Source organism: Neophocaena asiaeorientalis, unplaced genomic scaffold (genome assembly GCF_003031525.2).
Source record: "Neophocaena asiaeorientalis asiaeorientalis breed wild unplaced genomic scaffold, Neophocaena_asiaeorientalis_V1.1 scaffold162, whole genome shotgun sequence".
NCBI classification, from domain to species: Eukaryota; Metazoa; Chordata; class Mammalia; order Artiodactyla; family Phocoenidae; genus Neophocaena; species Neophocaena asiaeorientalis.
The window spans coordinates 760655-774027 of record NW_020172637.1 but is presented as its reverse complement, the minus strand read 5'-3'; the positions used below and the strand labels follow the sequence as shown (position 1 = coordinate 774027).

General features: G+C 36.2%; 1 protein-coding gene across 1 annotated transcript; it reads left to right on the top strand.

Moving 5' to 3' along the window:
• The first annotated feature begins 7412 nt into the window (after window positions 1-7412).
• Window positions 7413-9273, top strand: GJE1 (gap junction protein epsilon 1). Its single transcript, XM_024739385.1, has 3 exons — window positions 7413-7451; window positions 8130-8312; window positions 8878-9273. The coding sequence occupies exons 1-3, from the start codon at window positions 7413-7415 to the stop codon at window positions 9271-9273; spliced, it is 618 nt and encodes a 205-aa protein (XP_024595153.1).
• The last annotated feature ends 4100 nt before the right edge of the window (window positions 9274-13373 follow it).

Below are 13373 nucleotides of genomic sequence, written 5' to 3'. Positions count from 1 at the left end.
TTCTTAGTCCGAGAACAAGAGGTGAAGGAGAAAGAAAAAAATATTTGAAGAAATAATGGCTGATTTGTTTTTCCAAATGTGTTGAAAACAAGTCTACAGATACAGAGAGCTCAACAAATTCCAAGCAAATGAAGAAACTGAGGTTTAGAGTTGTTCGATAATTTTGCCAATGTATTTTCATTACAATCTATGATTCAAATTCATGTTTGCTGTTTAAAGAACCCAAGATTTTACTTATTTGGTAGGCTTCCTCTCAAACTTGATAGAATGACTCTAGTCTCCACAATAAGAGCAAAGGTCATATTTATTGAGAAGCCAAATATGCATCAAGAACTGTGCTCCATGTTATCGCATATATTCTCTCATCTAATTACAGTATCTCTATTAGATAAGAATAATTTTCCCCATTTTACAGATGGAAAAACTAAAACTCACATTTAAGACAGAATGTTTAAATAACAACCAGTAATGGTAGAAAAAGACATGAACTCAGGTCTTCTGGATTTACAGGCTGTGTTCTCCTATAGAGCTTGGCTATATGGATGGAGTATCTGAAAAAAGAAATAAAGCATACGTATTATATAACTAGAAACCATGTAGTTTAGGAATATTTAAAATACAAACTCATTGATAAAGATGGAAAACAAGGCCTTCAATTTAACCATTAGGTCAAGTAATTACTGGCATCATAAAAACTACTGACAATAAATCTCAGAGCTAGCAAAATAGCTCCAAGTATGGTTATAAGACTTAGAATAAAAAAAAAAAACATAGATTGTGAACTTATTTACAAATCATAGAATCCAGTCTTTTCATTTTGGAGAAATGGAAACACACCCCAGAAGGTTAAATAACTTGCCTAAAATAACATCATTGGTTACTGACCTCTTATTCTAAGCCATCCCCAGTTCCATTCCAGAAAATATAAATTATTCATGCAGAAGGATAAACCCAACTTTGGCAGGTCAGAGATTTCAATGAGATGTGAATTGGTTAAGGACTGTGATTTATGAATTGAGGCAGCTATCCAGATTGCCTTGTCTCAGCTGTCCTTCTGTGAAGCACACTATTGTGAGACCCTAAATTGACCTCTATTCCATCCCATTCAACAGTCGTTGGATAGCGCACGTGGAGGAGGGTAAATACTGCAACGGTGCAAAACTTATACAGAGATCATTTCTTCTTGTTTGCCAGATATAAAATAACCCAAGATAGTTTACGACACTACTCTGAAGGATTTAATATGTCATGCCTCATTTTAAGCAAGTTCTCAGGAGTATACACGTCAACTACATGCATGTATACACATGTACATATGTACGTGCATACATACAACACAAGCACACATGCTCTTATGTAAGCCCCATGAAGGCAGGGGCCACAACGTTCTTACATATTACCAATACCTTACACAGCAGTTGATACTGCAGGTGCTCAATATTTATTGTATGAATGAGAAAAATGGGTGAATAAGCACAAACGCATAGAAAAGCATAGATCTAGAGCAATACATATAACTCAATTTTAAAGTACTAATTTAGAGCAGATTACTAAATAGTAATAATAAGTAACGTATGGATTGATTTTCATGTGTAAGCTGTCAGGAATAGTGCTTTTCTACACTTTTAATTTATTCAATACTGTCTTGGGTTCTGCACAGAATTAAAGGTTTATCCCCCTTCGGGGTTAGACCACAAAGGTCTTAAACGTTTTTAATCTCAGAAATTTTAGGACATCAAGAATATCTGTCAAAGATTATATGTGACTTCCAGGGTTTAGATTAGTACTGGAAGATAACAGCGATCCATAAATGCCAGCAATTTGTGTGTATGTGTATAGTAGTAGTAGCAGCGGTCGTAGTGCTAAACCTGAGCTTGTCTTCACCCCGCTATCCGAAGTTAAAAGCTTTAAGCAAGTTTGAGCAAGTAAGCTGGTATGGTTGCCTCAAATTTTTGGCCATTTAGTCAGGAAATTGATAGAGGTGTCCTGGTCATTTTTTTAAATCTTTGAGGCTTGGGGAGCAGAGGTGGCTTTTAGTGATTAAATTTACTCAAAGCCCACTGGGGTTCAATCCCACTAGTCCTTGCTGAGCAAAAGTCCATATCTTGCCATCTTAGTAATAGACATTAACAGAAGAGACACGCCTCCCAAATAGATTAAACAGAGATGAAGAGAGAGACACTGAAAATAGACATGGCATTTGCATGTTATTTATCCTTCCCTGAAACATTCTTACTCTGGCCAACTCAAAGTTTCTTTACATTGAAGAAAGTAGTGGTTCTTCCTTGTTTAAGAAAGATTATTAATATGTTAATATCCTATAGTCTCCACAACAAGGAAAAATGAATAGAAAACAATTGATGGTTCAAGCTCTCATTAAAGACAGGAGGAATAGTCCTCCAAGCGCTTTAATAATCCACATGCAACAACCCTGTGAGGTAAATACTATTGTCATCCCCGGGTAAGGAAGCTGAGATTGAGATAGTAAATTTTCCTGAGATCTCAAATCTAGCCAAATGGTGTAGATTTTCTGACTCCAGAGCCCCTGATCCCAGATACCATGTGGTCATTTCGCCTTACACTGAGGCCAAATGGGAAAGAAACATTAGCTAAATTCATTTCTGTGGAGTCCTTCATGTTTCTCAAGTACTCCCCCAGCATGTATTATACTTGGCTAGCTCTCTTCATGGCCTTTCATATTCACAATGAGATCTGGCCAGGAGCATGGGATAAGGGCCAAGCTCTGCAGAACCATCCAGCTGCTGTGTGCCCTGATAACTCTCTGAGCTCTTCTCAGAGAAAATAAGAATGTCTGAGCTTATTTCCCCTTCATTCCCTGTGTTTCAGGATCCTAGCAATCAACCTATTAATATCCTCAATAATATCCTTTAGCTTGTCATTTAACAACAAGTAACTCATTCACTGTCTGTCCCTACCTGATTTTGCCACTTACTAACTGTAACTTTGGGTAAATTGCTTAAACCCTCTAAGCCTCATCTGCAAAATAGATCTATAAGAGTACATACTTTACGGAGTTGTAAGAATTTAGAGAGATAATTTGTTTAAAACTCTTAGTAGCAAATAGAAACCGTTCAATAAGTGTAATACATTATTATTAGCTTTTAACTACAGGAGAGTTCTTTTCCCATCTGTTCTAGTCCTTCTCATGTTCCTTTCACACCAGGAAGTAGGAGTTCAATGTAACAGCACACGAGCCTGACCTCAAACTTTAGTTCTCATAAATCGATTCTAGGATGCTCTACGAAAGAAAGTACATATCCATGATTCTCAAATTGCATTTTGAAACAGCCAAGATTCTTGAATATTAGATTTACTCGATTCATGCCCCCAGTCATGTGATAGATTGTAAAATTACTGCAAATTCTTCATCTTTCCACATCCATGCCACTGGAATGTGACTTCAGATCTTCCCACTAAGAGCTGGAATCTAAGTTTGCGGTGACACTTGCTTTGGCCAGTGGAACGTTAGCAATCATGAATCAAGCAGAAACTTGAAAAGCTCTTTTTGCACGTTTGGGCTTTTCCATTACTTGCTGCTTTGGGAACTCTGCAATCACCACCATAATAAGCCTGGGCTAGTCCCCCAGATGACAAGAAACATGTGCCATAGTCACCCTTATCACTCCACCCAAAGCCTGCCAACCACCTGACCTGAGTGAAGTCATTCTAGATAACCCTTCTGGCAGCTTATCTGCATACTGACCACACATACACGTGAGAATCCAGCAGAGGTCAACTGAGCCAGCCCAGACAAGGAAAAATAATCACCCAAACCATAAGCTAAGTAAGTGTTTGCTGTTTGACCATTAATTGAGTGGCTTGCTATGAAAACAATTCTTAACTGATAGAGATATTGGTACCAAGGATCAGGGGCTACTATAACAAATACGTTAAAAAAACATGACATCATCTTTGGGACCAGGCAGGAGGCAGAAGGTAGAAAAGTAACAAAGAAACTATTACTAATGTCAGGGAAAGCAATGAGAAACTATTAGTGAAAGCTGGAAAAGCAGTGAGGAAACTACTGTGACAGGCTGGAAATATGGTAACCTTTACTATATGTAGTGAGACAATTAGCACAACAGTCACCTGAAATAACTTGGAAGGTAAAAAATGATTAATTAAATGTTGGATTTGACTAAGGAACATCCCAGAGAGAATACTAAAGGTAACAGTTTGGTACTACTGGCCACATTTTATAAGGTATAAGAAGAGAGAGATTACCTAGTGAAGGAGCCTAGAGATGAGTTTGCAAAGAAAATTTGGGGAAAATATAGAGGGAACAGGACTTGCTACACAGGAATTCCTTTCTTTCTTTCTTTTTATCCCTAGTGTTGGCCAGTAGAACTTTCTCATGTAAAACATGGTTTGAGGGTAAAAAACAAATCATTCATGTGACTATAACGGCCTTGATAAGACTCAAATACTTAAGGCATGACTAATGATCATCTCAATCGATTAGACAAGAGTTTTCTAAAAATCTTTAAAGCATGGTCTCAGAGAAGCTTAATCCAAAAATAGCAGTAAATAAATAAATAAATATCTGTGGGTATATCTGTAGTAAATAAAAAAATAATTGTGGGTATAACTTTTTTTTCCAAATTAACTGCATTAAATCTAATACATAGAAAACTCAAAAAATGATTAAGAGACTTGTACAAGTAAAAGAACTACTAATTTCAATTAAAATAAAATAGTGGTGAAATTGTAGAAACGACTTCTGGTGCCCCAACTTTCTTCTAACAAGAAGCAGTTTGAGGAAGATGATCAGCTTCGAATATAGCCATTCTTTTAAAGGCAAAAGGGAAGATATTTTCAGCCAAGGACCCACTTCCATTAAGCAGTAGAGTACAGTAAATTAGGGAGCAACTTTCAGGGAATAGTACTATACCTTAATCACGGGCATTTTCTGACTCCAGGATAAGAAGAACTGGCAACATTTCCCCTGCAAGATTTCAAAATTGTTATGGACCAGTGACAGTGATGTGCCTCTGTTAGAGTGGAAGCATCTATTGGAATCATCCTACCCCTTGTCATCATTGTATATTGACTTTGTATGGAAAATAACTTTTCCTTTTGTTTCATTAGATTCTGGATCACCAAGAGTCACCTCTGAGCCACATCCAGATTTGCACATGAGACAAATCACAGAACCCTGGACTCAAACTTTAATGCTATAATTAGATGAGAGTTCTGACATCCTGGGATTAAGGTGAAGACATGTAGGAGAGATATGAATATATGTGATCATAGGGCACACTGTGGTAGAATATAAAGTTGGCCACAGATTTTTTTCTATCCTTGTACCCACAGCTCTGCAACATGACTTTGCAGGTCCATCAAGACATAGAATCTATTTCTTGAATCTGGGTTGGGATTGTAATTCATCTTGCCTAATGTAACATCAGCAAACATGAAGCAAGCTGAGGCCTAAACAATGCTTGCACACTGGGGATTGTCCTCTTTTGCTGCTTTTGGAAACTTGCAACTATTAACATGTAAGGAAGCTTATGTTGTCACCCTAATTAACAGCCCTACCAAGTATCATACATGTGAGGCCAACCTCACTATCTTATCTGCTGAGTTCACCTTACATTTGGAAAGTAAAACTTGGCATACATCATTCATTTCTTAGCATCTTCCCCTTGGGAGCAGGTTGCCCACAGAGATCAATAGTTCTATTCTGCTCTTTTCATGCATAAATCTTATACAGGAGGGGGCCGCTCCATGCTGGAAAGGCAGCCATGATACAGCATTGACCTGGCCTGCACCTGTGTCTGCCTGAAAGTCACACTTTCCCAAAGAGTTAAGCCATGTCCCTTTTCCAACCAAATCTTTATGGTAGTAAGAGTGTAACAAAGGTGACATTTTGGCACCCATCTGCCTTATTCCTTTGTCTTATGATTCAGTCAGGTCATGACCCATAAGAGGAAGACCAGTATTATTTATTTTGCCTCTCATAGATCCCAACAATGAAATGATGCTGCATTTTCCTCTTCTACACATGCAATTAAGGTTCAAGACAATTTCATTCATCTCTGGAAAAACACACAAAGAACTTTGATGATTTTTACAAGTCTGACACCTGAATATATTTGTCTAAACAAAAACATTTACTACTGTACAATGGTAGAAGTCAAAGCAGGATTCCTCTCATGCCAATGATTGTTTTGGCTTTTGGATACCCCTTCGAAGGAATCAACACACAGTGAACCTGGAATTCTGTTTCACAGAAGATGAGAATATATACCAATTTCTCCTACTCAACAGTTCTGAGGGGTGATTACATTGCCCATTTTAATTTTTTCCTATCCAATACAACAGTCTGGTTCAAAAGGCCACTGCGTCTTGCTCATTGGTTATAACTACATGTGTTATGCAATCACTTCTCCACTTGCTGACAAGAGCAATGAAGTCAATTGGAGTTATCACTTTCACAGATTGCAAACCAAACAAAGATGAGAAAAGCAAGTGAAGAAATCAAGTTTGATCAACCATTGGCTGAATAGTGTTATAGGCGGCTGGAAGAGAGTGAGCAGATGTATTATCAGTTAGAAGGCAGCCACTTGTTCTTGGCCCCTGCTCATTCTCCGTACCCATAACCATGTCTAGCAGATGATGTATCTACTGAGGACAAGAGAAAGGGAGGGTGGGATTATTCACATGATTTGTGCTAGATCCAGGTCTTATCTTGGTTAGCAGTATCCTAGCTTTTTCCTTAGAATCAAGATCTAACTGCAGATTTTTCCATGGCTGTGGTAAGTATTCATCAAAAAGACAAAGATAGTAACACATTAGTAATATTCAGTGATGTAATAGCTATCATAACCTGCTTTACAGTTTCTTAAACTTCCCAGAAATCAGTTTTATTCCATGGAAGTAAACAAGAAAGAATCAGGAATATTTCCCACATACCTGTCTTTTCAGACATACCTAAAAGGAAGCCAAAAAAATATCACTTGACATTTCAGAGAAAACTCTAAGCTAAAGAGTCCGCTGCTTTACACGCAGGCAATTCTTAGGTAACTGAGAGGCACTGAGTGTCAGAACCCTTGCCGGCCTGGCCTCCTGCTTTACTGGCACTCCTGTCTGGCTGGCTGGCTATGCTGACGGTGTAAATCAAGGGATTATCAGATTGACCACATGCCCTAGTCTTTTGTTTCTTTGTTTTTGTTTTGTTTGGGGAGGGAGAGAGGAAAGTTGACTGGAGCCCCAGAGATCTATGAAAAAAGAAAAAAAGAAAAGGAGGAGGGGAGAGAAATGTGCAATGATAAGTGCTTTCTGTTGTAAAAGTTATGACGGAAAATAAGAGTTTGATTCTGGCAGAAACAAACTGGCAATGTGGGTCAAGGATTAACCCACAGGGATGCTGGGATAACATCTCCTGAGACATGTCTCTAAATTACATCAAAAACTTCTATGAAGGATGTGTAAGTATTATACAAGCAGCAGCAACAACAATTGTATGAGTCCTGTTATTTTAACCTGACTTGCATGAGTGCTGATGAATAAGGTCCTCTACGTGTATGGAGAATGATATAAATATCAACCATTTGCTTCAACATATTCTGAATTTAAATAATTGTAAGTAGAATAATTCAGGAAGTACTTTTAGCTGTTGGTGCTTTAAAGCTGATCGCTCTCTCAATTTGATAATTGAGAAGAGAAGCTGTAATGACAACTAAATAAACATTATTTGCTTATTAAGATAGTGTGTATATACTCATGAATTTAATGTTGGATTTATTATCCAATTTTTTAAAAAGGTACTAGATATACTAAGATTACCTTGATTTTATTGCAAAAGGATTACAGGGGTAAGGGATATTAATTAAATTCAAAGCTTTTTACAAGTTTCCAAAATTATTTATGTCATTAGCAACAAGTCCCTATTTGACTGTTGCACTTCAGATTTTCAAAGTGAAAAGGGTAAGAAATCTCAAAATGCAGGATTTGAATTGGGCTTGATGATCTCTAAGTTCCTGTCTTTCTTTGAAACTTTATGAATCTTAAATTTTTTTAAATGTGATAATGAAAACATTCTTTAAAATATCCCCCTTTAATGTTTGTTTTCAAAAGTTTTTTTTTTTCTCCTAAAACTGTAACAGATGAAGCCTCCCACCGTGATCGGTCAATTCCACACCCTTTTCTTTGGGTCGGTCCGAATGTTCTTCCTTGGGGTGTTAGGCTTTGCAGTCTATGGGAATGAGGCTTTGCACTTCAGTTGTGATCCAGACAAGAGAGAAATAAACCTCATCTGTTACAATCAGTTCAGGCCAATCACTCCACAGGTAAGTGTTTCTGTGTGAACAAATGTAAACCTTACTCCACACCAGATAAAATTGTTTTCTTTTTAAATGTAAAATGATGTCATAATAAGATGAGGAATATTCTAACAGGTATTATTTCTAGAATAATTACCTTTTTAAAATATTAGCTGTATATTTCAGGTAAATTAATTTGAGTTGGTCAAGAGTTTCTTCCAAGTCCAGCATCCTATTATCCATTGATGTTAGAATTATACTCCAGGCTTGTAATTAGAAATGGAAATTGAGTAGATACTAAAATAACGTATTCCATCATTATTAGTAATTGGTAGGTGATGACAGTAAAATATAACTACTTTTTTACAATTACTAAGTGTTTAAAATTTTAAACTCTAAACATCTTGGTAATTAAATGAGATTATATCCAGCATTACCACCTTCATTATATTATTTTTATCCTCATAAGACTCACAAAACTTAGAATTTTTAAATTAGCCTCTATTGAGGGTCAGTGAATTATGGGTTTTTTTAGTGTGCTTTTTCGTTACGTGTTGACTGATTTGACTAAGATATTTCTGACATACTTTAGGTGTTCTGGGCATTACAACTAGTGATTGTCCTGGTTCCTGGAGCTATTTTTCATCTTTATGCTGCATGTAAAAGCATCAATCAAGAATGCATTCTTCAAAAGCCCATCTACACTGTGATTTATATCCTCTCTGTTTTATTAAGAATTAGTCTAGAAGTGGTAGCATTTTGGCTTCAGATTCACCTCTTTGGTTTCCAAGTAAAACCTCTCTACCTGTGTGATGCTGTGTCTCTTCGGAAAAAATTTACTACCATAAAATGCATGGTGCCAGAACACTTTGAGAAGACCATTTTTCTCATTGCAATGTATACATTTACTGTAATTACAATAGTCTTATGTGTTGCTGAGATTTTTGAGATAATATTTAGAAGATTATGCTTTCTAATTAAGCAATGACCAAAAGGTTGATTACCTACTGTCATGCCACAATTATTTATCAACCATTTTTATTTAGTTTTACCTCATTCAGTGAGTATCTCAATTTCAAACATAAATATCTGTTCTTCAAACTAATCTCAGTGTGTCTAAAATTTATGTCTAGTATAAAGTACAATACTCAGTTCTAAGGCAGAGATTCTTTTTCTTTTCTTTTTTTTTTTTTTTGAGGTACGCGGGCCTTTCACTGTTGTGGCCTCTCCCGCTGAGGAGCCCAGGCTCCGGACGTGCAGGCTCAGTGGCCATGGCTCATGGGTCCAGCCGCTCCGTGGCATGTGGGATCTTCCCGGACCGGGGCACAAACCCGTGTCCTCTGCATCAGCAGGCCGACTCTCAACCACTGCGCCACCAGTGAAGCCCCAAAGAAAGGGATTCTTGAACAAAACCTTTGTTCCATTTTAATTTTGTCACACATTAGGAAACATACATGGAACTAATGTTAACTCATTTTTAAATAGTACTTTTACAGAGTTCTTTCATATACAACATCTTAATCAATCACAGTATTTTATTGCCAGAGAAACTTTTATTAACTCTTTTACACAGAGTAGAAAAATGAGGCTCAGGGAGATTAATATATGCAATCCTAGAATTCAGCTTTCCTAACTATAAAGCTATTTCCCTTTCCGCTTAACTATGCAGCATAAACTTTGAGGATGTAATTATTGTTGTGTTCATGTAAAATAAAACTTATTTAAGTGCAAAAGTTGTCAATTAATTATTAAAAGAGTCATTCTATAATTTGATGACTAACTTGAAGAAATGGATCACTTACATTTTTAATATTATACTCATACCGTTCTCTTGAAATTTTAAATATTAAATGATATGGTAATGTGGCCAGCAAATAAATAAAAAATGCTATGGAAAATAGTGTGCATGGTTTCCTTGTTGCTTGTTGGAAAAAAAAACCCCTCTGTGCTCATAGATATCCTACAACAATAGTTTCTATATTCAAGATTATTGAAATAGTAAGTTATATTTATACTAAGCTAGACTTCCTAAATAGCTATGAAATGATTTCAAAGGCAATTTTTAAAACTTTTTATTTTATAAAGGAGTATAGCCGATTAACAATGTTGTGATAGTTTCCGGTGCACAGCAAAGCGACTCAGCCATACATATACATGTGTCCATTCTCCCCCAGACTCCCCTCCCATTCAGGCTGCCACATAGCATTGTCAAAGGTAATTTTATATTAATTCAGTGCATTTCTTTTTATCTGCCTGCCTTACCAAGAATCATGTCCACATGATATCATTTAAAAACTTTATGTATGACTGCCTTGTACTGGTGCTTTATTAGGGAAATAAGTATAGTCAGTCAAAAACTGAGGTTTTCAATTTTTTCTTAAGCACTATTCAACCTATGGTTGATATCATGAATTTCTACATTAATTTTTAAATCATTGAGGCTTTCTCCACAGAAAAGCACAAGAAAAAATCCAATTTACCTTCATTCAACAAATAGCTGCATAGTATGGATTATTAAACATGTACCACATTAAAAGTTCAAATACAAAGATAAACAAGATGTAGTACCTTTATAAGATCATATTCTAGTGAGGGGCACAGTGACATGACAAGAGGCTGGGGCCTGTTGGAAATAGCCCCCTCTGAAGGGAAAGACTATTTGCTCACTGTTTTTGTTTAGAATCACTGGCCCTTAGTGATAATAAGCAGCAACAATGTCTAGTATGTTTTATTCTTATTTTTAAATTATCTGTAGATAATATACCCTTTATTGCCTGTACCTAGGGTGGACTCCTCCAACCAATTCTCCCACAAACACATACATCTTCAATATGGTTCATATTTTCCTGCATCTTTAGAAGGCATGTAATTTTTTATTGGATACCAGACATTGGGTGTTTTACCTTGTCGGATGCTGAATATTTTTGTCTTCCCATAAATAATTCTTAAATTTTATTCTGGGGCACAGTTAAATTACTTGGAAACAGTTGATCCTTTGTACTTCCTTTTAAGCTTTGTTAGATGGGACCAGTGTAGCCCTTACTGAAGGGCTAATTTTGCCCCGTTACTAAGGCAAAACGTTTCTGAGTGCTCTATGAGATGCCTCTTTGGTGCTTTGGAAATGTTATCTTTCCACCATTCTCAAATTCTTGAATTCCTTCCTCAAGCTGGTTGGCTCATTGTCTTAGTCCATTCGGGCTGCTATTACAAAATACCTAGACTGGATAGTTTATAAACAAAAGAAATTTATTTCTCATAGTTCTGGAGGATGGAAGTCTGAGATCAAGGTGCTGGCATGTTCAGGTTCTGATGAGAGCCATCTTCTGTGTTATAGACTTATTGTATCCTCACATGGTGGAAAGAAGGCCAGAGAGCTCCCTAGGGTTCCTTTTATAAGGACACTAATCTCATTCATGAGGGCTCCCTCCCCATGACCTACTTACTTCCCAAAGGTCCCACCTTCTAATACCATCACATTGGAGGTTAGGATTTCCAAAATATGAATTTTGGGGAGACACAACATTCGGCCCATTGCACTCATGGTTACAACAGAAATTGCTGTAGCTACAGGAAGCAGGTTTTTGCTGTGCCCAGGGAAAGAAGGGAGAAGGGGCAAAAAGACGTTCTTCTTGCTTGCCCCTCAGGATTTTTCTAAGGGAAGATCATTTTTTAAAAAAACCAACAGACCTCCCCTTAATATCATTGCCCATTCACAGGCGAACAATTTGATTTATTCTTATGCTGATTCATCCTAGGACATTGTCAAAGTATGTTCCTTTTTAAGAGGATTTCTACCTTAGCTGTTGGAAAAAGTAACTATTCTCAGTTCTGTGTGAATCTTGGGTATTGTTCCTTTTAATCCTTTCAGGTAGCTCTTTTTCTGCAAAGATGTTTAAAGATGTTACATTGATCAGGACTCAGTCAAAGACCCTTTACAGACCTCTGGAGCTCTCATGCTTTGTAGTTTCTCCCTCTAAGGTAGTCTGTCCTATGAAAACTAGCCTCTTTAGCCCTGGACTCTCTCTCCTCAACTCACAAGGAGGAAGGATAGCATTTCTAAGCCACTAGAGGAACGCTGGTCACCTCTGCTTCTTTTAAGTAAACAGTCCATATTGTTATGTGTAAAGATACAGATCCTGTGAGAGTTGGTTTGGACAGTCTTTTCAATTCCTTAATGATCTATACTATTCTATGATTTCATTTTGTTAGTAAGTATAACAGGATTGTTAGCACACAGATGTACACTCCTGGATAATAAATGCTACATAAAAATATAGCATTTATAAAATAGAAGATATTTAAATATATGTAATACAGTTTAAAATATAAAAACTGATTTTTGTAACTAAACTGCAAATGTAGCAAAAATTAATAAGAATGTCAAAGCTAAACAAATAACTAACCACTTGAAAATATATTTAAAGTTATTCCAGAAAAAGTTGTTGGGTCAAATAAGGTAATTCAAACTGAAGTTTTTCAGTTTGTTTATAAATGAACAACAGTCAGAATATTACATATTAAAACCTATAAGATATTGTCAAAATTGTAGTGCATGGCCAATTGACAGTGGAAAATACATTTCTTTTTAAAAAATAAACAATAAATGTAATTCAAACAGCAAATGTAAGAACTTCAAAATAAAACTAAGGAAAACAAAAATAATAAGAATAAAGACAGAAAGTAATAAATTAGAAAAAAAACAGCATACGATGGATAAATCCAAAATTGTTCTTGAAAAAACTAGGTGTGGCATATCAAATCAAGTGTGGAAGTTTATCCTTATAAGATTTTATAATATATATGAAGTTATATATTATCACTTGAAGTACACTGTGATAATTTAAAGATGTATACTATTAAATACAAGACAACCAGAAAAACAACAAAATTTTAGCTACTAAACCAACAAAGGAAATTAAAACATTCAATTAATCCAAAAGATGACCAAAAAGACAAAAAGGGAAAAAAACAGATGGGACAAATTGAAAATAATAGCAAGGTAGTAGAACTAAGCCTAAAAATATCAACAGTTACAATAAATATAAAGGTCTTAGCACTCCAAACCAAAACAGGGATTTCTGACTGCAT

Excerpts from the sequence above, each read along its gene's own strand:
- GJE1 (XM_024739385.1), top strand. The coding sequence starts at position 7,413 with ATGTCTCTAAATTACATCAAAAACTTCTATGAAGGATGT. Across the intron at positions 7,452-8,129 it reads AAAACTTCTATGAAGGATGT|ATGAAGCCTCCCACCGTGAT; the intron begins GTAAGTATTATA and ends AAACTGTAACAG. Across the intron at positions 8,313-8,877 it reads TCAGGCCAATCACTCCACAG|GTGTTCTGGGCATTACAACT; the intron begins GTAAGTGTTTCT and ends GACATACTTTAG.